Below are 24,817 nucleotides of genomic sequence, written 5' to 3'. Positions count from 1 at the left end.
ATTATACATCATTAGTGACAATTATTCTTCAGAATAGGGCAAACTTTCAAAGGTTTCATGAACTCATAAAAAACGTGAGTATGTGTGATGAATTTATTCAGTGGATAGTGTTACTGTTGACTGTGGTTAGACTAGATTGGAAAGGAGAGACCTGATACTGCCTGTAGACAAGAGCAGTTTCCCAACTCCGGTCCTTGAATACCCCCAACAGCACATATTTGTTGTAGCCCTGGACAAAAACACCTGATTCAACTAGTCAATGGCTTGCTGATTAGTTGACAAGTAGAATCAGGTGTGCTTGTCTGGTGCCACAACCAAAAATATGTACTGTTCGTGTATTAGTCGGGTACACTAAACTACGTGTATGGAGTACCGTACTAAATCCACTTGATGTCAGTCGTAGGCCTACCTTCACATCGCCTTTCCTGGGCCTGACGCGGTTGGTTCTCGGTTTTGTCCCGGGCTGTGGTCGCTCCTGTGGCTCCATGTTGAGTTGTTTGATCCTCGACTAAGTTCAGCCGTGGATAGTGTCTCTCACCCCCCCACGAGACCACTGAGACAAGGCCAGAATGGGTTTGTCTGGTTTTCACACGAATGTCGTAACAATAGAAGTTAATGATGCTACATTCGCGCACCGACGACATCGAATTCAACACGACCGACCACCAGGCACATAAAACTAGGTCGAAAAAAATACTAATACTATGAAATGATCTTCAACCTAGACATAAGGCAATGTAATAACGTGTAGAAAACACTATTTGCCTAATTAAAGGGTGACATATCATTTCTGTATGACTTATTATACTAATAGAAGCGTGGCTGGGAGTCTGTCCCTCTCGTTGACGCGCTGATTGGAATTATCCAATCTGTTAATATTTATGAATCTATCAAATAATACAAATCTTCAAGTAAAATGTCCACAACATTGTAGAAAATTAAAATCCTGTTTATTTAAAACCATAGAAACAGTGGTGTATTGTTTTTGTGTATTTACACAAAGCTCACATATGGTAACACACATTCCAGCATTTGTAGACCATATGTACAAAAGGGGAGGGGAAGGGAGTGAAGGCGGGAGGGGAGGGGAGTGAAGGCGGGAGGGGAGGGGAAGGGAGTGAAGGCGGGAGGGGAGGGGAGGGGAAGGGAGTGAAGGAGAGAGGGGAAGGGAGAGAGGGGAGGTGAAGGAGAGAGGGGAAGGGAAGGGAGTGAAGGAGAGAGGGGAAGGGAAGGGAGTGAAGGAGAGAGGGGAAGGGAAGGGAGTGAAGGAGAGAGGGGAAGGGAAGGGAGTGAAGGAGAAAGAGGGGAAGGGAGTGAAAGAAGGAGAAAGAGGGGAGGGACGGAAGGAAGGAGAAAGAGGGGAGGGGTGGAAGGAAGGAGAAAGAGGGGAGGGATGGAAGGAAGGAGAGAGAGCCAGCACACTGTATTACAGATTAGACAGCTCATTGACAAGAGTCTCCAGCAAAATGGTAGATTGTGGGAGGTTGTGGGAGTGACTACAGAGGATTCCCCAGGGAGGGAGGTGGAAGGAAAGGGAGAGGGGAGGGAAGGAGAGAGTGGAGGGAGGGAAGGAAGGAAGGAAAGAGGGGAGGGAGGGAGGGAGGTGGAAGGAGAGGGAAGGAAGGAAGGACAGAGGGGAAGGAGAGCCAGCACACTGTATTACAGATTAGACAGCTCATTGACAAGTTCTGGATAAGAGTCTCCAGCAAAATGGTAGATTGATATGAGTTTAGAATGGGTAGAAATTATCAATATGGCAATGGATTCAACTTGCCCTCTAATAGACTAGTAGAAATAGTCACCACATTGATTACACCTATCCAATCATTTCAGATCTTTGCAAGTGTCCGGGAGGTAGGGGATAGGAGAAGTGCCTCAGGGTTGTGGGATATAGGTGCATTTGGGATTTGGCAAAGAAGTTAAAAAAAGGCATTACAAAAAAACGTAGTAATATAATCCATCTGATTGACAGACTGTATGATGTAGTTGCCCTATAAGAGGCATTGTTGTGTTGTGGGGAGGGGTCAGTGCAATGGTTTTGTGGGGACAGCTGGGGGGTGCCTCCTGGAAAGGGACAGAGAAGAGAGACCATTACTGGACTGGCCTGTGCCCCAACAACCAAATGTTCAGCTTTTGGACGTTAACAAGGCGACACTCCATCTTAACTCCTCCTCCACATTTACTGGATTGGTTGAACAGTACAGAAGAGAACCTCCCAACATCTTTTTTTATTACATTTTTTTCCATCAAGACCAGTATGTAGGGGGATCTTGTTTCAGGCATTTCTACGCCTACTAAAGGACACACACAACAGTACATACATCATACACATGTAGTACGTATTTAAAGTATTAGAGTACTCTACAATTCATACAAAGTTATTTTAGTATTAAAACAAAATAATACACTATAGATCTCCTAAAGCAAACAGTGTGCCCTCAGGAGGAAAGTCCTGTTGAGAAATCAGTGAGCATTCCTGCTAGTGCTGACCAGGAAAGATCCCTGTGGAGACAAAGGAATCTTTTGTGTGTGTGTGTGTGTGTGTGTGTGTGTGTGTGTGTGTGTGTGTGTGTGTGTGTGTGTGTGTGTGTGTGTGTACTGGTAGAGTGTTCCTGTGATGTGAAATAGGAGAAAAGGGCTTGTCATTTTCCTGGGATAGAGGTAGAGAAAAAGAGAGGGAGAGTTATGGAGTGAGTTAGGGAGGGGCTTGAGAGGGATGATGGGTGAGGCCCAAAATAACTGTGGAGAGGAAATGAGGCAGAAATAAAACGAGACGGGCCAAAAGGAGGGGAGGAATGAGTGCAGGGAAAGAAGTGGGGGAGAGGGGAGAGAGATATTGCATGCGGAAAAATGGAAAGCAGTAAAACAAATCCATGCCAAGAGAAGTGAAGTTGTGAGAGAGAACGTCTGTATACTGGGGTTGATGGGAAAGAGATGAGAAACACATTTTCCAGCTGACCCCCATCCAGTTAAAATAACCTCTGCAGCCCAATGTTTGGCTCTGCACGGGCAGAGAATTCCAACAAATAGCTAATGAATAAAATAACATCATCACCATGGTTACCTGGGTACATTAGGGGGGGGTCTGATGAGTCCGGTGGGTGGAGACTGGGTGGTATCAGCGTGATTGCTGATTGGTCCATGGGGTGCGGCGCGTGAGGGGACTGGTGGGGCCATGGGGGCGGGGCCTCTGGTGGAGGGCAAGGCTCTAGGAGCAGCGGCTATACGCTTAGAAGCTATAGCTGTAGGACTGGGAGACCTGGAGGAGAATGGGGTTAGAGTTAGGGTGTGTGCGTGCGTGCGCATGCATTCATATGTACACGCGTGCGTGTGTGTGTTACCTGCAGCTGGTCTCAGGGGCTCCATGCAGCCAGGAGGAGTCGACAGGAGGAGGTAGAGGAGTAGAGGAGGTGGAGGTAGAGATGTCTCCTATGATGGCCAGAGCCTCTTTCAGGGCAGAGTGAGTCCTCAGCACCTCCTCTCTCCTCTGCTCCTGTTCTGGAGACTCATCCATCAACACACACTTCTCTGCTAGAGAGTAGAGCTGCACCAGGAGATCACTACCAATATACAACTTCACCTGGGGAGGAGAGAGGGAAAAAGAGGAGAGAGGGAAAAGGAGGAGAGAGGGATGGAGGCACCACACAAAGCCATGGTTGTCTAAACATGTTTGTATATCTGTATCACAACCGTTATGTCATATGTTGTACATCAGTTGTACAACCTGAGAGTGTACTAGTCTTATAGATCAGATTGCTAGGATAACAATGTGGTTCTGTCCAGGTGTTATGAGATGTGATAAAGATGGTCTGGAACGCCCCCAGAAAGACAGACAGTCTTACGTTATTGATCATGAGGTGCATGATAGTCTTGGGCATGAGGTCTCTGATGGCTTTGTAAACGATGTTCATGTAGGAGTCCACCAGGTTCCGTATGGTCTCTACCTGACGCTCCAACTGAGGGTCCATAGAGAAACTATCACTAGAACCACTACACTCCCCATCCACCTGGTAAGAGGGAGAGGAAGGGATGGATGGTTGGAGGGAGAGAGGGGGGTGGCGAGAGGGAGGGAAAAGAGTGGGGGAGAGAGGTGGCTGTTAGTGCTGTAATTTGTCATGGCTGCTGTAAGGTACAGTATATTGCATTGGCAACATGGAAAGTTCCTTAACCTAATAAAGCTTTTTTGAATTGAATTGATGGACAAAAATGAGTGGGAGAAGAGAAAATACAGGGGAGATGATGGAAAGGAGACAAGCGGAGGGGGTTAGAGAAGAGAGAAGGGGCAAGGAGACAAGGGGAGGGGGTTAGAGAAGAGAGAAGGGGAAAGGAGACAATGGGAAGGGGTTAGAGAAGGGGAAAGGAGACAAGGGGAGGGGGTTAGAGAAGGAGAAAGGAGACAAGGGGAGGGGGTTAGAGAAGAGAGAAGGGGAAAGGAGACAAGGGGAAGGGGTTAGAGAAGGGGAAAGGAGACAAGGGGAGGGGGTTAGAGAAGAGAGAAGGGGAAAGGAGACAAGGGTAGGGGGTTAGAGAAGGGGAAAGGAGACAAGGGGAGGGGGTTAGAGAAGAGAGAAGGGGAAAGGAGACAATGGGAAGGGGTTAGAGAAGGGAGACAAGGGGAGGGGGTTAGAGAAGAGAGAAGGGGCAAAGAGACAAGGGAAGGGGGTTGGGCAAAGAGACAAGGGGAGGGGGTTGGGGAAAGGAGACAAGGGGAGGGGGTTAGAGAAGGGAGAAGGGGAAAGAAGACAAGTGGAGGTGGTTAGAGAAGGGGAAAGGAGACAAGGGGAGGGGGTTAGAGAAGGGGAAAAGAGACAAGGGGAGGGGTTAGAGAAGGGGAAAGGAGACAGGGGGAGGGGGTTAGAGAAGAGAGAAGGGGAAAGGAGGGGAGGGGGTTAGAGAAGAGAGAAGGGGAAAGGAGACAAGGGGGGGGGGGGTTGGAGAAGGGGAAAAGAGACAAGGGGAGGGGTTAGAGAAGGGGAAAGGAGACAAGGGGAGGGGGTTAGAGAAGAGGAAAGGAGACAAGGGGAGGGGGTTAGAGAAGAGGGAAGGGGAATGGAGACAAGGGAAGGGGAGTAGTGCTGATTAGAAACAGATCTGCCATTTCTCTGAGTCTACACACACACACACACACACACACAATGACATCCCAGCCCAGGAATGCTGCTATAAGCAGCCAACAACAGGAGGGGAGAGCTTGTAGAGGGAACGAGATAGGAGGGGCAGGGTAGTCAGGCAGAGGACATTTAGGGCAGGTGTAGGATATTGTCAGGGTGAAGAGTTAGGGGTCAGGGTAACAATATTCAGTTACTTTATAGATCATGGTTTATGGTTAGAGGTTAAGGGTCAGATTTAGAGGTCAGGGGATATGACTAGGGTACTCACAGTGACTTTCTCAGGATAGACTCCGGCCCTCAGCAGAGAAGCCTTCCAGCTGTCTTGCTCCTCCTGAGAGCTACACGCCAGCTCCAGGAACCTGTAGTCCTTATACACATTCCTACAATAACATTACATACGGTCAGCTACGTCATCAAACTACATTTCCCAGCCAGCAGCTTAAAAACACCTATACCCAGCTCCAGGTTCCTATAGTTCTTATATACAGTACCAGTCAAAGTGTGGACACACCTACTCATTCAAGAGCTTTTCTTTATTTTTAATATTTTCTACACTGTAGAATAATAGTGAAGACATCAAAAACTATGAAATAACATATGGAATCATGTAGTAACCAAAAAAGTGTTAAAATAATTCAAAATATATTTTATATTTGAGATTATTCAAAGTAGCCACCCTTTGCATTGATGACAGCTTTGCACACTCTTGGCATTCTCTCAACCAGCTTCATGAGGTAGTCACCTGGAATGCATTTCAATTAACAGGTGTGCCTTGTTAAGTTAATTTGTGGAATTTCTTTCCTTCTTAATGCTTTTGAACCAATCAGTTGTGTTGTGACAAGGTAGGGGGGTATACAGAATATATCCCTATTTGGTAAAAGACCAAGTCTAAAGTATGGTAAGAACAGATTGAATAAGCAACAAGAAACAACAGTCCATCATTACTTTGCGACATGCGGAAAATTTCACGAACTTTGAAAGTTTCTTCAAGTGCAGTCATAAAAACCATCAAGCGCTATGACGAAACTGGCTTTCATGAGGACCACCGCAGGAAAGGAAGACCCAGAGTTACCTCTGCTGCAGAGGATAAGGTCATTACAGTTACCAGCCTCAGAAATTGCAGCCAAAATAAATGCTTCACAGAGTTCAAGTAACAGACACATCAACGTCAGCTGTTGAGGAGAGACTGCGTGCATCAGGCCTTCATGGTCGAATTGCTGCAAAGAAACCACTAGTAAAGAACACCAATAATAAGAAGAGACTTGCTATAGAGAAAAATAAAGAAAAACCCTTGAATGAGTAGGTGTGTCCAATCTTTTGACTGGTACTGTACGTTCTAATAATTATAACAGATACAGTCAAATAGTCACCTTTCTTTCCAGGTTTGAGGTTGCATTCCATATGCATACACATGACTACAACATAGGTCTCACACAGGGCATGCTATGAGTGCTGGAACACACCTATTCACACACAATGAATATTTCGCTCTCTCATGTCCCCCGTTCTACTTCTCCCCCTCCCCTCGCTCTCTCCCCCCCCTCTCAGTCAGGGAGACGCCGCTGCGTCTGACAGTGGCAGGAATCTGGAGCTGTCTAAAGCCCATCTGTTAAAACACACACACATCTGTTAAATATTCTATTGATCACTCTGTTGTTTCTTTCCTTTTGTTTCTCCCTCCCTCATGTTTTCTAAGCTGCCGATGTTGGTGGTGGTGTGTGTGTGTGTATTTGTCTGTCTCCAAACAAAGACTGAGTGTTATGGAGAGCAGCCTCACCACATACAGTATCCCATGACATCTCAAGTGTCTGTATGCTAGGCTGGTTGATCCCTTGATGGTAGACCAGATGCTGCTGGAGATGTTGCTGGTCAGATGGCCAGAAGGGGGCTCTCTCACTTCCACTCACTCAATGCGTTACAATGGCTGGATTGTAACCAGTTCCCAAATCCCACTTTTCCTCTCCCTTTTCCTCGCTCAGTTCCGCTGTGTCCAGGGAGTTTTTCTCCTCTTCTCTCCTCTTGAGGAATTTTAGCATCTTTCTCCCTTAACCCTTCCACACTCTCTCTCCCCCTACCTTCAGATCAGGGACTTTCCTGAGGTTCTGATAAATGTCAGACAGACATACAGAGCACCGGCATCAGCACTCTGAACACAAAAGCATGCACACACACATACACACACACACACACACACAGACAGAGAAGGGGGAACAGGGGGCGCAGTAGGACACGCTTTGACACATTCCTGGCTGATCGCTCCCTCTCCTCCACTCTCACCCCACCCAGCCCTCTTTCTCTTTTCTTTCCCTCCTTGTGGCGATCTGAGAAATAGTTTCCTAACAAGAACAGCCTTGTCTCTGGTCCAGAACTCTGACATTGAATAGCTGCTTAATGAGCCTGCCCTTGGTATACTATGGTCCACACACCCTACCCAGCCAGGTCCAACCCAGCTCAGCCCTAGCCTGCTCAGTCCAGTAACCCACTGCTTCTCTCTGTCATTGAGGAAGTCACAAAGTTAGGGTGTCAAAGTCCTGAACCTCACCCTCCATCTCTTTCAGATATGTCTGTCATAACCTTGTCTCATAAAACACCACGCACACACACACACACACCTCTGTTCGGTGTTGAAGATGGCGTAGGCATGTTTACTGGACATGAAGCTCTTCTCCACGTCTCTCAGCTTCAGGTTGTCCAATGGTAACATGTACTTCTTCTCTTTCTCCTGGGCAGGGATGGAAGGAGAGAGACAGGGAGGGATGGAGGGGGAGAGACGAGGGAGGGATGGATGGAGGCAGGGAGACGGAGGGTTGGCGGGAGAGAGACGGAGGGATGGAGAGAGAGACGGGGGGATGGAGGGAGAGAGAGAGATGTGATGGAGAGAGGATAGAAGAAGGGTTCATTCATTGATAGGTCTACTGTTCTGGTCAAAGCAGAAACACCATGCAGAGAAAATATGCAGAGAAAATAAGCATTTGTGTTTAGTGAATCCGCCAGATCAGAGGCAGTAGGGATGACGAGGGATGTTCTCTTGATAAGTGTGTGAATTGGAGTACTTTTGGGTATCAGAGAAAATGTATGGAGTAAAAATTACATTATTTTCTTTAGGAATGTAGTGAAGTAAAAGTTGGCAAAAACATAAATAGTAAAGTAAAGAGACCCTCAAAAACTACTTTAGTACTTTAAAGTACTTTTACACCACTGGTCCAGGCACTCTGCTTTGTGCTTAAGAACAGCCCTTAGCCGTGGTATATTGGCCTATACCACCCCCCCCCCCCTCCATATATCCCCCTCTTCTCCCCTCGCTCTTCTCCCCTCGCTCTTCTCCCCTCGCTCTTCTCCACATTTCTCTATCCCCCTCTTCTCCCCTCGCTCTTCTCCACATTTCTCCATCCCCCTCTTCTCCCCTCGCTCTTCTCCACATTTCTCTCGCCATCCTGCTCCCCTCTCTCTTCTCATCCACCCTTCTCCTCCCCTCTCGCTTATCCTCTCCTCCACTCTACTCCCCCTTCCAGAGGGGCTATTCTCAGGAAACCGCTACAGTAAAAAGTGGAGAGGGAGGATGGTTGGAGAGAAGGGGGAAGATGGAGAGAGGAAAGGGAGAGATGGAGAAAGGGATGAAGATATGGCCTAAAAAGGAGCGTCCCATTGGCCAGGAAAGATAAAGATGAAAAAAAAAAGACTGAAAGGTGTAGGTCTGTCTCACACACGCCAGTGTGTGTGTGTTGGTCTCTCCTGAACCCTGCAACTCTTCCTTCATTCCGCTCTATTTTTTACAGAGGGGCCCACTTCCTGTTAGAAAGGCAGAAAAAAAATATAGAGAGAGAGAGGCTGGCGCTCCGACAGACGACAGACATCTGGTACCGCTTGAGAAAGAGAGAGAGAGAGAGAAACTGCAGACCACTCCAAAGTTGATTCCCAAGGGTCCCAACAACCCATATATGGCGCCTCAGTCCCTCCCTTCTTCCATCCCTTTCCCCCCTTTTTTCGTTATGCCTTCACTAAGTGCACTGGCAGATCCCCAGTGGTGAGAGTGAATGTGCCACGTCGAGGCTGGATACTCGTTCGCTCGGACGCAGCCCCTCACATCCCCGGCACACACTGGACCGGGACGCGACCAGAACAGGACCCAGACCAATAGAAGAGGACAGCCAGTGTGTGTGTGACCCTTCACTCAGGACGAGAAAGGAGAGGAGACATTGAGAATACTTTAACCAGTTTGTCAATGAAACCTTTGGATGGGTGAAAAACAAGATAAAAGAAAGGAATGAGAGAAGATAAAACGGAGAGAGAGGAAACATGAAGAATCTTTCTACTCCTCCAACACTTCAGAGATGAAAAGCAAAGAGAAAGGAACGGAGAGAAAGAAATAGAAGGAGAGAAGAGGGAGAGGAGAGAGTGAGTCCTGTTCCGTCATCCCAGTGTTCAGACTACCTGTTCAGGGTCTTACTGGTGTACAGTAGTCTGCACATTGGTTAGACTGGGCAAGGAATGGCTTCCACCACTCTCTCTCAAACACACACACACGAGCATATACACACACACACACATACATGCACATTCACACTGGGACTAGATGTATGAGTTGGTCTTTGCTGGTTTGCCTTCTGCTGTCTGCTACTACAGTACGTTGTTGTTCTGTTTGCGTTTCGAAAGCCTAGAGGCCTGTTATATTTGTAAGTAAGCGGTCAGTATGATAGTGTGTGTGTGTGTGTGTGTGTGTGTGTGTGTGTGTGTCAGGCTGCTCATGGTGGATCATATATCAAAGATGCTCTATCTGAAACTGGGTCTCTCTGCAGACTGACTGTGTGATATAGCAAGCAGACCAGACACAGACAGACACCCTACTGTGCTGTGGTAAAAGGCTGCAGGCGAGTCTGTAGATTATAATGGTTGGATGCTGTATGGGAATGTGTATGTACAGTGTAATGTGAGTGTATGGGAATGTGTATGTACAGTGTAATGTGAGTGTATGGGAATGTGTATGTACAGTGTAATGTGAGTGTATGGGAATGTGTATGTACAGTGTAATGTGAGTGTATGGGTGCTGTATGTGTATGTACAGTGTAATGTGAGTGTATGGGTGCTGTATGGGAATGTGTATAAGGTGAGTATGGGCGCAGGTCGTCTGTCAGGCAGGGAGAGAGGGAAGGAGGAATGTCCGTCTGTTTAATGTTATATAGAGATTATACACAGTTTAGTGTGTGGAGATTAGTGTGTATACATTGTTTAGATTAAACGTATGGAGGGTATCTACACTTGAGAGAGTGTGAGCAGCAAATATGGGAGGGAGTTTGTGTTTGTGTGTGACTGGGTACAGCATGTGTGTTTATGTAAGGAAAATAAGTAACGGTGACCACACTGTCGTGAGACAGGATTGAATGAGCTGAAGAAAAACTAAGAGATCATAAGGGAGAGTGAGAGAGAAAGGGTGTCTGAAGTCTGGTGGTCTGGCTAGGTGATCTGGATGTGTGGAAGAGTTGTGAGTGGGAGTCTGAGGGGGAGAAGGGGGACATGGAAGGGGGGAGAACAGAGAGGAGGGGGGTTGAAGTGAAGAAGCGGCCATGTGGGATTTCTCTAGCTAGATGTTGGAAGCTAAGCGGGTGTTTGGACTAAACCTTGAGTTCTCCAGCCAGGAATGTGTACAGGCCCAAAGAGACTGCCAATCAGAGAGAGGGAAAGGGAAAAGGAGAGAGACCCAGCAAGAGGGGGAATATGAGGGAGAGAGCAGGAAAGAGAAGGACAGATGGAGGGAATCAGAGAAGAAGGGCCAGAGAAAGAAAGAAAGAAGAGAGGAAAAAGGGAGAGATAGGAATGGGGAAAGAAAAATATAACATTTTGGGGAGGTGGAGAAAGTGGGTTCAAATAGAGGAGACTATGAGAGAGAAGCTTGGTCTGGGTCTGACTCGAGGAGTGTGTCTGAGGCCTACAGTGGTGTTGGGGCAGCATGCTGATGTAGCTGTGATAGTAAGGATCATTTATTACAGTGGACATCCCCCTCACAGAGACAAACACAGCTACTGTCGGCGCATGGAGAGAGTACAGGGCTCCAACAGTAGTCAACCCTGTTGTCCTTTAGATAAGAGTTGTGATTACTATTTCACCATAGATTATTACCCCTTTCCTAGCATACCTGTAACTACACTGAAGTACAGTCTGTGTAGTAAAGTCTAATATTGTAATGTGTAATATTGTGAAATAGAAGGCAGAGCAAAGGGGCACTAGAATCTCCTGTACAAGCCAGGCTAGTAGTAGTTCTCCTATCAGTAGTGTTGTCAGAGACACTGCTGTTAGAAGAGACTGTGTTATTTAGATCATTGTTGCCATTATACCCCTGTGAAAGGAACGTGATGAGTGACAATAAATTAATGATTAAGGAGATGTGTGTGTTGGTTTGGCTTGGGGCAGCTCCAGCTGTGTCAGAGTGAACTGCTCCAAATGCCTCAACTCCCAGAGGAGGAAGAGGGGGAGCAGGGGAAGAGTGGGGCTTAGTTGAAGTAGTATTGGATCAGCTCTGTACTTACATGTGTTCATTTGAGTTACCTAAGTTACAGGCCAGACCATCACAAAACACACTGACACACGTACACCAACAAACAGTCTGTGGACCTCATGAGCGAGCAGTGCTGTGCTAGGCTGAGAGAGTGTGTTGTGGTGTGTCTGCCTGTCTACACTTGCTGTGCAGACCTTCCTATCCTGTACAGCAGGCACAGACAGGCAGACAGATGGCAGCCCCGCTGACCCACGGACAAACCACATCGCACCTACAGCTTGACGGACAACTCCCAGAGCCAATCCTAGCCAGTATACCCCAGACTTCCTGCTTGATGATGATGGTGATAACTCGAACCCTAGCTGCCCATGTCTTTCCTACATTCCCTGTATGACACTCTCCCTTCCCCTACTGCAGAAGACAGTAGTATTTGGAGTTATTTTGTAGCTAACAGAAATGTATGTGTAATAAATGTGTGTGTGTTGGTCTGGGGTGCTCAGGTGTGTATTTTGTCCAGCCTCTACTATAGGGCTGGGAATCGCCAGGAACCTCATAAGATATTATTACAATAGTTAGGTGCCGATACGGTATTGCGATTCTCACGGTTCTGTATGTATTACAATTCGATACTGTGATTTTATTATGATTCGATGTTCCAAACATATTGCTCACAGTACCTTCAGAAAGTATTCATACCCATTGACTTATTTCACATTGTTGTGTTACAGTCGGAATTCAAACTTGATTAAATATGTTTTTTTTCTCTCACCCATCTACACACAATACCCCACAATGACAAAGTGAAAACATGTTTTTAGAATTTTTGGCAAATTAAATACAGAAATATCAAATTTATATAAGTATTCAACCCCCTGAATCAATACATGTTAGAATCGTCTTTGGCAGCGATTGCAGCTGTGAGTCTTTCTGGGTAAGTCTCTATGAACTTTTCACACCTGGATTGTACAATATTTGCACATTATTATAAAAAAATTCTTCAAGCTATGTCAAGTTGGTTGTTGATTGTTGCTAGACAGCCATTTAAGTCTTGCCATAGATTTTCAAGACAATTTAAGTCAAAACTGTAACAAGGACACTCAGCAACATTCAATGTTGTCTTATTGAACGACTCCAGCGTATATTTGGCCTTGTGCTTCAGGTTATTGTACTTCTGAAAAGGCCCTTGCCGATGACAAGCATACCCATAACATGATTCAGCCACCACCATGCTTGAAAATATAAAGAGTAGTACTCAGTGATGTGTTGGATTTGCCCCCAACATAACGCTTTGTATTCAGGACATATAGTTCATATCTTTACCACGTTTTTAGCAGTTTTACTTTAGTGCCTAATTGCAAACAGGATGCATGTTTTGGAATATATTTTATTCTATTCAGGCTTCCTTTTTTCACTGTCATTTAGGTTAGTATTGTGGAATAACTACAATGTTGTTGATCATTTCTTAGCTTTTTCCTATCACTGCCATTAAACTCCAACTCCTCATGGTTTCCTTCCTCTCCGGCAACAGAGTTAGGAAGGATGCTTGTATCTTCGTAGTGACTGGGTGTACTGATACACCATGCAAAGTGTAATTAATAACTTCACCATGCTCAAAGGGTTATTCAATGTCTGTTTTTTTTATTTACCCATCTACCAATAGGTTTCCTTCTTTGTGAGACATTGGAAAACCTCCCTGGACTTGTGGTTGAATTTGTGTTTGAAATTCACTGATTGTATGTGTGGGGTACAGAGATCAGGTAAATCATGTTAAACACTATTATTGCACACAGAGTGAGTCCATGCAACTTATTATGTTACTTGTTAAGCAAATTCTTACTCCTGAACTTATTTAGGCTTGAAATAACAAGACATTTCAGCTTTTTATGAAATTATGAAATAATTTGTACACATTTCTAAAACATAATTCCACTTTGACATTATGGGGTATTGTGTGTTTATCAGTGACACAAAATCTAAATGTTATCCATTTTAAAGTCAGGCTTTGACACAACAAAGTGTAAAAAGTCAAGGGGTGTGAATACTTTCTGAAGGAACTGTATGTCTACTGCAGAGGGACAAGAGAGCCATGAGAACTAGTTTTGATCAGTCATAGAAATTAGTGTTGAAAAATAAATTGGCTCCCTATTTAAAAAGAAGATGGAAAACCACCTATGAAGGAAAAATACTGGAGTTTTTTGGTACAAGTACAGCCAACTAGTGCAAAAATAATATTGCGATATTGTCAAAACGATATCATCAAAAATAATATCCCGATATGTAACTGTGTCGACCCCCCCATCACTACTCTACTAGTAAGCATCCATAGTAAAGCTTTAGCAGCTTCAGTCGTCTCATCATCAGACCAGATCAGTGACTCTGTGCTCACCTCATCATCCTTGAACCAGGACAGGCTCTCAGCGGTCAGGACGAACCAGTACTCCTTCGCACCGCCCTTGATGATACTGATGTTGTTGACGGTCAGCCAGCCCTTACGGATGACCTGTGAAGAGATCTGAGGTCAGGGGTGATGTCAGGGGAGGGACTGAGAAAAGGTTAAATTGGGAGGGATTAAAAGGATAGTTCACTCAGATGACAAAGTTACCTCATCTCATGGGTACAAAAGACAGTAGGCTATGAAGCCCTTACAGTATGTCAGCTAGCTAAGATCTGGGATTGTACTGTATGTCTACTTAGCTACAGCCCAGCATTAGAATTGTTCAGGTAAAACAATGTGTGTGATGAGTCCTGTTAGCATGTTGTAAATAGAAGAGTCAATATGTGGTCTGGGTGAACTATTCCTCAGAGCTTGGAGGTTTAGAGAGAGAGAGAGGCAGGTGCTGTGGAGCTTAGCTTGAGAACGAGCGAGATGGTGGGATGATGTATCTTACATATGGGTCACAGTGTGGGAGAGAGCAGATATACTGCATGCTACATGCATACACAGAGATCCATATACATGCACATAGATTGAGAGAGATATGTAATGCGTGCACAGAGGATCAGCTGTTGAGACAGAGGATCAGTCAGAAAATTGAAATGTCCCCTCACCCAGTCATTACATCACTAGTGGTCATTTCTGCCAAGTCCTTTACCACATTTCTCTGACCAATACAAAGCTACACAAAGAGTATGAGGTTAATAAACATTAGAAATGATAAAGACATTGACGGTACGCTATGGTAAAATAATACCAAGAAATAGTCCCAGAGAAAAAAACTGTTGAAGAACTGTGGGAGAGAGAAACTGTGAGCTCAGTGATGAGACTGAGTGAGAGAGCAGTGAAGAGGACAGGAAGGAAGAAAAAGAGCTGACGGCTGAAAGCCGACCGATTTGGACAGAGGATGAAAGAGAGGAGGAAGTGAGAGAAAGGGGGATGAGGCAGTGACACACATACACAAAAACTGATGTAGCTGTCCCTAGTGTTTGTGTTTAGTGAGTGACCAGACAGCTGCGCTTGGATCTGAGAAACCCGAGCCAAGTTTACAACTCAGCGCCATTTTGTGCTGCTCACACACACACAGAGAGAGAGGAGCAGGCAGAGGGAGTAGGGCCAGAGTGCAGTCTGTGGAAAGACGGTGGAAAAGAGAGCAGTGGAGCTGTGGGTTAGAGGTTGGTGAACAGGAGACAACCAGTGAGAGGTACAAACAGTGTCTCAGTAGGAGGCAGCCATGAGTCAGCAGTGAGGGTTTAGCCTTACAGAGACTTGACTACTCATACTATTAGACTGGAGACTGGTTGCACACCCTGTAACAGGAGAGAGGAGAGAACAGGGAGGTTAGAATGGAGCAGACACTGTGTGCCCAGGCAGGTTCACCTGCTCTTCCTACATTCAGTAAACCTCCACATCAGCTGCCATTCCAGATGTACATTTGTTAACTTCTCATAACACACGTATTAGCATCAGAGAATAAAACCGAAGACATTCATTACCTGAGATACAGTAACTAAGCTATGTGAATCTCACCTGGTTTCCTGCAATGCTCTTCTTATTAGTCTGAGCGCTCCTCTGCTGCGCACTGGGACACACACACACACACAGTCACTCTCCCATCAGACAATTTTTCTTAATTTAATCATCTTCATGTCCAACCCACATATGATGATGACCAGAAAACATAGACAGGGAGAACTCACTTAGCGAAGCCAATGAAGTCCTCATGGTTAGTGTTGATGTAGGCCACCTGTACATCGATTAGCAGCAGGACCTGTACAGAGTACACACCGTCTCTATATTTTATGGTGTGTGTGTGTGTGTGTGTGTGTGTGTGTGTGTGTGTGTGTGTGTGTGTGTGTGTGTGTGTGTGTGTGTGTGTGAGTGTGAGTGAGAGAGAGAGAGAGAGAGAGAGAGACCTGGTCTTTAGCTTGACTCTCTCTGTCCCGGATGTTTGTGGTAACGATTCTCTCCGTCTCCTCTCGCAGTCTTGGATAGGAGCCCAACTAGAGACAAGAAATAACAAGAGATATGATGGTGTTACTGTCTCACACACACACACACACACAGCAGTAGTTACCTTGGTGGTGCATTGGCGTACAGTGTTGATCAGCTCCTGGATGACCATGTCCACACATTTAATACAGGGACCCTTCAGCTTGATTATCTGTCTCCTCACTATGGCCTCAAACGCCTGGTCTGGAGTAAACAAACCTGTCCTAGATACAGAGAGCCAGACAGACACAGAGACAGAAATAGGAGTGGTGAAATAGGAGTGGTGACAGAGACCATTGAGCCCAACAAAGCATGTATCCCCTCTGACACACACACCTGATGCCGTGGATGTTCTTGATGGCATAGCTGATCTCCCGCCGAAGTTCCCTCTCATCAAATTCCATCTGAAGATACAAACACGCACACACCCAAGGTAAGACGTGACACACACTGAGCGAAAGCTGGTGAGACACACACACACACCCCCAGGCTGACCTTGACCAGTTCGAAGGGGAAGCGTTCGTGGAATATGCGGTTGATCTTGGCTCCTCCTGACAGTTCTATAGTGTCCACCTGGTCTCCTGAGCCCTCAATACGCTTCTCAAAGTCGGCTGCAAACTGCTGCATCAGCCTGCACACACATCAATAGAGCGTTGTGTATTATGTTAGTTGTGTGTGTGTGTGCATGTGTGCGTGCGTGTGTGTACTAACAGTAGTAGGGCCTTTGTCTTGCGTGCTGGGTCGTCAGCTCTGTAGTGTTTGTACTCCTCAGCCTCTTTATCCAGCGCTAGGAGCTGGCTCTGGAGACAACTGCGGAACACTGGCAGACAGTCTCGGATGTGATTGGTCAGTTGCTGTAGAGAGAGTTAGAGACACACACACAAACAATAAAGAAAAAGCTGATTTGAACAGTTATCTGGTCAAAACGTATCAGTGTATGTTCTTGTGTACCTGGTTCAGGACTCTCTGTAGGTAGGGGGTACCCATGCTGTCAGCCATGTGTCTGTATGCAGGGTGAGACAGGAAGAACTTCCTCTCTGCAGCCAGAGCTGCCTTAATGTCCTTTCTCCCATCAATGTCCTTCTGACTACGATTCACCACCCCGATATAACCTGGAGAGGAGAGAGTAAGCTGTCTCCATGCATTACACATCACTACATCTGTGGATGCAGGATTCAGAAGGTCATCTGAGTTCAGCAGGCAGTTCAACTCTAATCTCTCTACTGTAACAGCAGTACTAACAGTAGGCTCCATGTATAATGTATTACCTGAAGGATCAAGCATGACCCTGCACCTGGCACAGATTTACCCAGCCAGCCAGCCTAGACCCTGACCCCCCCTCCCCACACACACACACTCCCAGGGCAGGCTGGCACTGATTGTAATTCTGTAACTCAACCCGTGAGCTCAGCATGGCAGGAGGACATCAAGCCTCCATTTCAACAATTACCTCAGCCTGGTCACGGGTGATGTTATGGGAACATTATGGGGAACATTATGGTAATAAAAGCCCATGTACCTCTGCGTAGTGGCAGTAACCTGTTCTCCAGTATGTGCCGGGCATCCGTTCCCTCGTCCATCAGATCCAACTTAGTGATCACCCCTATGGTCCGCAGGCCTGGTGGAAAACAATGAAAAAGAAAGTCAAACAGTGCCCATGTTATATTCACTTCCAATGTACTGAATATTTTCACCATTGAAAAAAGAATGAAGAAAGAATGCTAATATCTATGATTTGGACTATGTGAAAAGGTGCTGGGGGAGATGTTCTGTCCTTCTGGTCTCACCCTGAGGGTCCACATCCTTGGCCAGTTTGAGAGCGTCAGAGTTGGCCAGGTCCATGTTAGCTGGAGTCACAGCCAAGACCAGACAGTTGTCTTTACAGATAAACTGCATGATCATGTCCCTCACCTGGGGAACAAATACAATACAACTTTATTTATGAAAGAAGAAGAAGGGTGGGAGAAATTGTCTTATAATATTAGTTGAATTGTACTGATGTGTCTGACCTGGTACTCTATATCAGCCGGCTGGTCTCCTACAGGCACTTTGGTAATGCCAGGCAGATCCACCAGGGTCAGGTTCAACACTGAGGACAAACAGACACACATATTTATGCATTGAAGCATCCGGTTTAGGTTGAGATGCAGGGTGTGTTACCATGTGGGGAGTGTGTAAGAGTAGTACACTGTGGTGTGTGTACCGTGAGGGGAATAAACTCGTAGGTTGATGGGGACAGGAGAGACGCCCTTATTGGTTCCAGTGAGTCTCACTGTCTCTGCTTCGATCTCCTGGCGAACTTCCTGAAAGTCTGAAAACATCTTCCCCTTACAGTGGAGAAACTCTGCATACTCTACAGAGATAGAGGGGTGGGAGAGAAAGAGATGCAGGGGATCAATGCCCATTTCACACAGACATCAAATATAAATATATTATACCAATCAGTCAGATATCTAGTCTAGTTTATATATATGACATCATTGCTGTATCTGCACTACACAGATAACAAACCCTGGAGGTTAGGGGAACAGAGCAGTACGGTGTGCCTCCTAGTTGTGTACAATTAACAGCGTTCCATAATTGTCCCTGAAGACAGACAGACAGACAGGGAGTCACATATACACAGAGTGACAGAAGTCTAATGTGATGTATCCTACATCACGTGTGTGTGTGTGTGTGTGTTAGTTACCTGTGCTGGCAGAGATGAGCTGGAGGACCAAGGGTCTGCGGGTGACAATGCCAGAACCCCGGGGGAGGAAGTCCCTGAGAGGAGAGGAAGAGAAATGGTATAGAGGAATAGAAGAGTCAGGAGATGAAAGACTGACCCCCTCAGGCATCTGTCTCACTGCCAAACAACAGATACACAGTGTGTCTGTGTATTAGCTCTATAGAGGAAGCTCCACTCTGAGGCACAATGCCAGGGCAGTCAGAGGCTCAGAGCCAATGCACACTTGGCCAAGTCGAGCCAGCACATTTTATCAGAGTCTGAAATACTAGACCGGCTCTCTCAACCTCACCATCTTTACTACTACAACACTTATTTGTGGAGGGCTTACATACCGGTATAGGTTTTTCCAGTGCAGGCAGGGGCATGTTCATTTATGTGTGATGACTAGGACACAGCTAGTGGAGGTTTGTTTTACTTTTAAAAGACAAGAGAAAGATGATATCAAGCACAACATTGGAACCTGAAGCATCTCTAACGTATTACAATAGCTCTACATACAATAGCTCTACATCTCAATGTCAAAACAAGCCCCCACTCAGGCTACAGTATCAAGTACAAAGCAATAATGGGTGGAAAACATGATGACGTATTTCTAGTCTTTCATTCCAACTTCAGAGTGCCACCTTTTTCCTGTTGTCCCGTTTTGTATTTATTTTACAGCATCCTACCTCCATTTATAATTCAGCTGTGACAACACAACATCCCTGGAGAGAGGAAGGACTGACACTCAGGGCAGGAGATACAGCTGGATTCAGCCTTCAGACATGAAGTCAGTGAGTCAGAGACAGAAAACACTGATAAAGGGGACACATTCTGCCAAGGAGACGCTTCAGTGTTGTTGTTAGCCTGTTACTGAGGGCGTGTGTCTGTGTGTCGTACGGCAGCAGAGAGAGTTCTCACCAGGTCAACAGCTCTCCTCCAGGGTCAGTTGATAGGAAATGAAGTAGTCATGCCTGTCTGAAAGAGGTCCTGCTTATATGTCAGTCAGTAAGGAGGAGACATCAAGCATCAGCACACAGAGAGAGGGAAGAAAGGAACACAATGCCATCTTCAGTTCAGCTCTGTTAGCTCAATGACTGACTGCACGTGCTCTAAGGCATACTCTGTTCCCTGACCTCTCTCTGATTCCAGTCCTTCAGCACAGACCCAGTCCTCAGCAGGGAGCCTGCTAGATAAGCCACCTATTGCTGGTCACTGTCACACAGCCATCACTCTCACACAGCCCTATCAGGCATCCAGTAACCACTTCACTCTCAAATGCCAACATTGGCGGTTAAATGCTGTTTAAATAAAAATATACTACCATTCAAAAGTTTGGGGTCACTTAGAAATGTCCTTGTTTTTGAAAGAAACACACATTTTTTGTCCATTAAAATAACATCAAATTGATCAGAAATACAGTGTAGACATTGTTAATGTTGTAAATGACCATTGTAGCTGGAAATGGCTGACTTTTTATGGAATATCTACATAGGCGTACAGAGGCCCATTATCAGAAACCATCACTTCTGTGTTCCAATGGCACGTTGTGTTAGCTAATCCAAGTTTATAATTTTAAAAGGCTAATTGATCATTAGAAAACCCTTTTGCAACTATGTTAGCACAGCTAAAAACTGTTGTTTTGATTAAAGAAGCAATAAAAAAACTGGCCTTCTTTAGACTAGTTGAGTATCTGGAGCAACAAAGCCTCCTTCACTCACACCGCCAAACATACCCTCGTAATACTGACTATCCTACCGATCCTCGACTTCGGCGATGTCATCTACAAAATAGCCTCCAATACTCTACTCAGCAAACTGGATGCAGTTTATCACAGTGCCATCCGTTTTGTTACTAAAGCACCTTATACCACCCACCACTGCGACCTGTATGCTCTAGTCGGCTGGCCCTCGTTACATATTCGTCGCCAGACCCACTGGCTCCAGGTCATCTACAAGTCCATGCTAGGTAAAGCTCTGCCTTATGTCAGTTCACTGGTCACGATGGCAACACCCACCCGTAGCACGCGCTCCAGCAGGTGTATCTCACTGATGATCCCTAAAGCCAACACCTCATTTGGCCGCCTTTCCTTCCAGTTCTCTGCTGCCTGTGACTGGAACGAATTGTAAAAATCGCTGAAGTTGGAGACTTTTATTTCCCTCACCAACTTTAAACATCTGCTATCTGAGCAGCTAACCGATCGCTGCAGCTGTACATAGTCCATCTGTAAATAGCCCACCCAATTTACCTACCTCATCCCCATGCTGTTTTTATTTATTTACTTTTCTGCTCTTTTGCACACCAGTCTCTCTACTTGCACATGATCATCTGATCATTTATCACTCCAGTGTTAATCTGCTAAATTGTAATTATTCGCTCCTATGGCCCATTTATTGCCTACCTCCTCATGCCTTTTGCACACAATGTATATAGACTCTTTTTTTTCTACTGTGTTATTGACGTGTTTATTGTTTACTCCATGTGTAACTCTGTGTTGTTGTCTGTTCACACTGCTTTGCTTTATCTTGGCCAGGTCACAGTTGTAAATGAGAACTTGTTCTCAACTAGCCTACCTGGTTAAATAAAGGTGAATTGTGTGCCGCCCTATGGGACTCCCAATCACAGCCAGTTGTGATACAGCCTGGATTCGAACCAGGTTGTCTGTAGTGACGCCTCGAGCACTGAGATGCAGTGCCTTAGAGCCCAAATATTTTTAGATTAGGCAGGACACTTTTTTTTTGATGAGCATGGGCTTTTATTACAGGATATTAGATGACTGTCTTTCATATTCCACTCACCCAGTTCAATGTAACAGTGATAGGTTTAGGCTACTACATGATACTCACATTTTCCCTATAACCATCATGAGGTTGCTACAATCATTATTCCAAACAGTTGCAAACAAGAGTTTCAATTGGACACATTCAGGTTTATCGCGATTTCGTTTCGTTTAAGAAACGTTTTTCAACAGAATCGGCGGAATGAATACACAATTCACTTTTATTGCAGCCACATTCAAACAGCATCATCACTTTGTTCGTTGTATAATTCCTTCTTGCATCTACGCACTCTCCTCCTCTCACATTTTCCCTTCGTTTGCGAACTTCTGTGCACAACACATATGTCTGTGACCAGGCGAAAAAAAAATCTTAAAGCCAAACCGCTACACACAGTTTACATCGTTGTCAACCATATTTGCGAACGTCATAGTCAACATGGCGACTAGTACTAAAGCGTTAGTAAACCCACTACAATCATGCAGTACAGTGTACAGGAAACAGAGTATGTGAGCGGAGCGAGATTCCAGAAGGCTGGAGCGGCGGCCTTCTCGCCCACTCCAATTTCGATCTAGTAGCGCTCACTTCACGAGCTCAGGGCAAGCCTGGCCCAGCATGCCATGGAGTTCACTAAATCTTTTCAGAAAGAAACTGATAGAACACACAGGTGCTAAATCAAGGTGAATTACAAAGATGAGGACCAAGAGTGCTGTGATGTAGTGTCCACCACTAAAGAATCATTGTGGGACCTGAAAATACACTTATCCCGAAAGGCCTGATGGTGTACTTACTACGTGCACATGCTAAAAGTAAGGAAAGAGTTGGGTAGATAACTAAGTGTGTCATTATAGCAAAGTATTTTATTTTAAATCAGATCTCTTAAACAATGTTAATTTTGTTATATTATCTATACAATAGGCCATAGTTGATTTTGGCCCAATAGGCCTGGCATATTCCTACGTTCAAGGAGCTTTCCGTTTTGATTGGGTTATTTTTCCTAAAAACCTTTAGGCCTGCCTATATAACAAATATTTGTTTTAAACTCTGCATCTCTGCCCAGCCTGGCAAGAGTGGCCTAAAGGATTAGGATTAGGATCCCCAGTGGCTCTGCAAGTGCGGAGAGAATATTATCCGCTGCTGGCCTGCTCTCCAGGCACCATCGCACGAGCCTGAATCCACAGACTGGCCAAACTGGTGTTTCTAAAAATTAATTAAAAAGGCACTTTCGTTTAATTTGTATTTCATTATAAGTAAGTCACAGCCTATATGCACAATTTATAGACTATAATGATTTAATACAACTAAATATTGTTTAAATGCTGAGCGCTTTATGTCCCTACCAGTCTATTGTGTCGCACTGGCAAATGCTTCACAATGTATTTCTTTATAAGCTATAGCCTTGAAATAATTGAAATAATATAGACTAAATCATTCATTTTCGTTCCTTCTTAGGCTCCCTGTCTGGCTCCTGACCTATTTAGAGTGTTTATATGCTGTTTAATATGACATGTAGTCTATTTGAAATGTGTACTTCTTACATTCACCTTTTCATGTTTATTCAAATACTTTTCATTCAAATCCATATGCTTTGGTTTCAATACTTCAAAACCAAATGGTAGGTCCAGTTAGTCACAAAAATAGATGGCTGTTGGTTAAATTGGGATTTTTATGAATGGAGCGAATTTGGAGTGCCAGTTGTTTTTCCTCTGAGAGCGGAGCGGTTTTCAGTGGAGCGTTGGAAAGGACACGGAGCACCGGAGCGGTGCACAATCACTGCTCCATGAGAAATGAGCGGGATTTCCAACTGCCCTCACATGCTCTGACAGCAAGCAGGTTAGCAGTTACACTGGTGGAGACTGCTGTTGCTGCTACTGCAGACCTTCATTGCGAAACAGTGTTTTAATCAGTTATTTTGTGACGTGAAAATATTTAGTATAGTTTAATCTAAAAAGGATAACTTAATCTTTCACGGTTTTTATTTTTATGAAATTCACTGAGTAGGATGATCCTCCCCTTCCTCCTCTGAGCCCCCACTTCAAGCCAACCATGCTGAGAAAGAAAAGGAGATAATCTTATTGTCTCCTCTCTCCATCTGCTATGATCTGAAAACACTTGTTTACACATCATGCCTATTGTCACATAACTTAACTAATTTGTAACAATGGAGAAGGATCAGCTGCTTCAAACACAACTACCCTTGGCAGAGGGTTTAGTAAACAACCCATGCTAGCGCTCACTGAATAGGAGAGGGTGTCTGTCTGCAGTGTGCATTCATTTGGAGAGGTCAACTGTTGGGAACCATGAATCTCTACCAAACTCAAAACAGCCAGCATCTGAATAACCCATTATTGAATAACATCATGAATGGTTTCCTGCACATGAATGGTTCTGGTGCATTAGCTGATGTCTTATTGTTGATGGTCACTAGCTAGGTCTGACTACCATACCTGCCCACAAAGTTCTCCAGGACAGAGCTCTTGCCTGCGCTCTGACCGCCAACGACCGCTATCTGCGGCAGGTCTAGGTTGCAGCTCTGGCCAATGGTGCTGAAGGCGTCCTGGAGCCTATTCACCAAGGGGATCAGCTCCTCCATCCCCCGGTTGCCCATGGCGACAGTGCCCGTCCGACTGTCAACCACCTGAATTTGTACAGACAACACCATCCGGACCGAACTTTCTGGTTCGGTTAACCTGGGAAGAATGACATAATTGTGGACAAGCAAATTTGCCAAATTTACACGAATAAATTTAAGCATTCAAAAATAATGTTATTTGGGATATTTTGATAGCTGAGCTGACAACAACCAGTGAGCAAGCTATTGTAGCTATCACAAGGCTAACAACAACTTCAAGTGAGTGCTGGCCCTGGTTGATATTTATTGAATCGGCATGCCACTAAAACAAATAGTAAGTTTGTATATGTATACATTATTTCTAGTTTTTTTTAGCTAGCGGCTATCTGGATACCTGGTAGTCGGTCTAAAAATCCGTTCTCTCTCTTGTCTTGCTGTTAACGTTAGCAATGGTACTGTCAAATCCAACTTGGCACCGCCGTGGTCCAGACACCCTGTACGAGCAAGCCTAACCCACACGCAAGTTACACCCTGTGTTTAATATTTACTTCCTGTTGGAAAAGACGATCCCAAAAAGTCAAAGAGAGAATCGTGTAGGTAACATTTCCTCCGGTGGACTTTGAATCTGATTCGACACGGTTAAGCCAGTGAAACAACTCGATGACAATTTGATCAATTTGACAGTTAACGGGTCTCTCTCTGCGCATGCGTACAAATCTGTGCAGGAGTTGCCA

General features: G+C 45.2%; 1 protein-coding gene across 2 annotated transcripts; it reads right to left on the bottom strand.

The window, feature by feature from the left end:
* Positions 1 to 933: 933 nt before the first annotated feature.
* Positions 934 to 24,795, bottom strand: LOC139409328 (dynamin-2-like). 2 transcript variants are annotated; one of them, XM_071154303.1, is made up of 23 exons: positions 24,478 to 24,795; positions 23,959 to 24,201; positions 18,717 to 18,790; positions 18,231 to 18,380; positions 18,037 to 18,116; positions 17,815 to 17,938; positions 17,547 to 17,645; positions 16,979 to 17,139; positions 16,739 to 16,881; positions 16,523 to 16,658; positions 16,364 to 16,431; positions 16,113 to 16,251; positions 15,952 to 16,038; positions 15,736 to 15,806; positions 15,566 to 15,617; positions 15,319 to 15,345; positions 13,988 to 14,101; positions 7,724 to 7,833; positions 5,380 to 5,491; positions 3,843 to 4,007; positions 3,342 to 3,580; positions 3,065 to 3,259; positions 934 to 2,064 (listed from the first exon to the last, which is right to left on the bottom strand). In XM_071154303.1, exons 2-23 carry the CDS (start codon positions 24,171 to 24,173, stop codon positions 2,025 to 2,027), a joined length of 2,601 nt encoding a protein of 866 aa, XP_071010404.1. In that variant the 5' UTR covers positions 24,174 to 24,201; positions 24,478 to 24,795; the 3' UTR covers positions 934 to 2,024. The 2 variants fall into 2 exon arrangements, with proteins under 2 accessions (XP_071010404.1, XP_071010405.1); XM_071154304.1 differs by lacking the exon at positions 15,319 to 15,345.
* Positions 24,796 to 24,817: the final 22 nt, after the last annotated feature.

This window comes from Oncorhynchus clarkii, chromosome 5 (genome assembly GCF_045791955.1).
Source record: "Oncorhynchus clarkii lewisi isolate Uvic-CL-2024 chromosome 5, UVic_Ocla_1.0, whole genome shotgun sequence".
NCBI lineage: Eukaryota > Metazoa > Chordata > Actinopteri > Salmoniformes > Salmonidae > Oncorhynchus > Oncorhynchus clarkii.
Note: the sequence above shows the minus strand (reverse complement) of the source record. Positions and strands in the feature narration are given on the sequence as shown.

Excerpts from the sequence above, each read along its gene's own strand:
- LOC139409328 (XM_071154303.1), bottom strand. The coding sequence starts at position 24,173 with ATGGTGTTGTCTGTACAAATTCAGGTGGTTGACAGTCGGACGGGCACT. Across the intron at positions 17,939-18,036 it reads CGGCTGATATAGAGTACCAG|GTGAGGGACATGATCATGCA; the intron begins GTCAGACACATC and ends TTTGTTCCCCAG. Across the intron at positions 15,807-15,951 it reads AGAGTCAAGCTAAAGACCAG|GTCCTGCTGCTAATCGATGT; the intron begins GTCTCTCTCTCT and ends TACTCTGTACAG.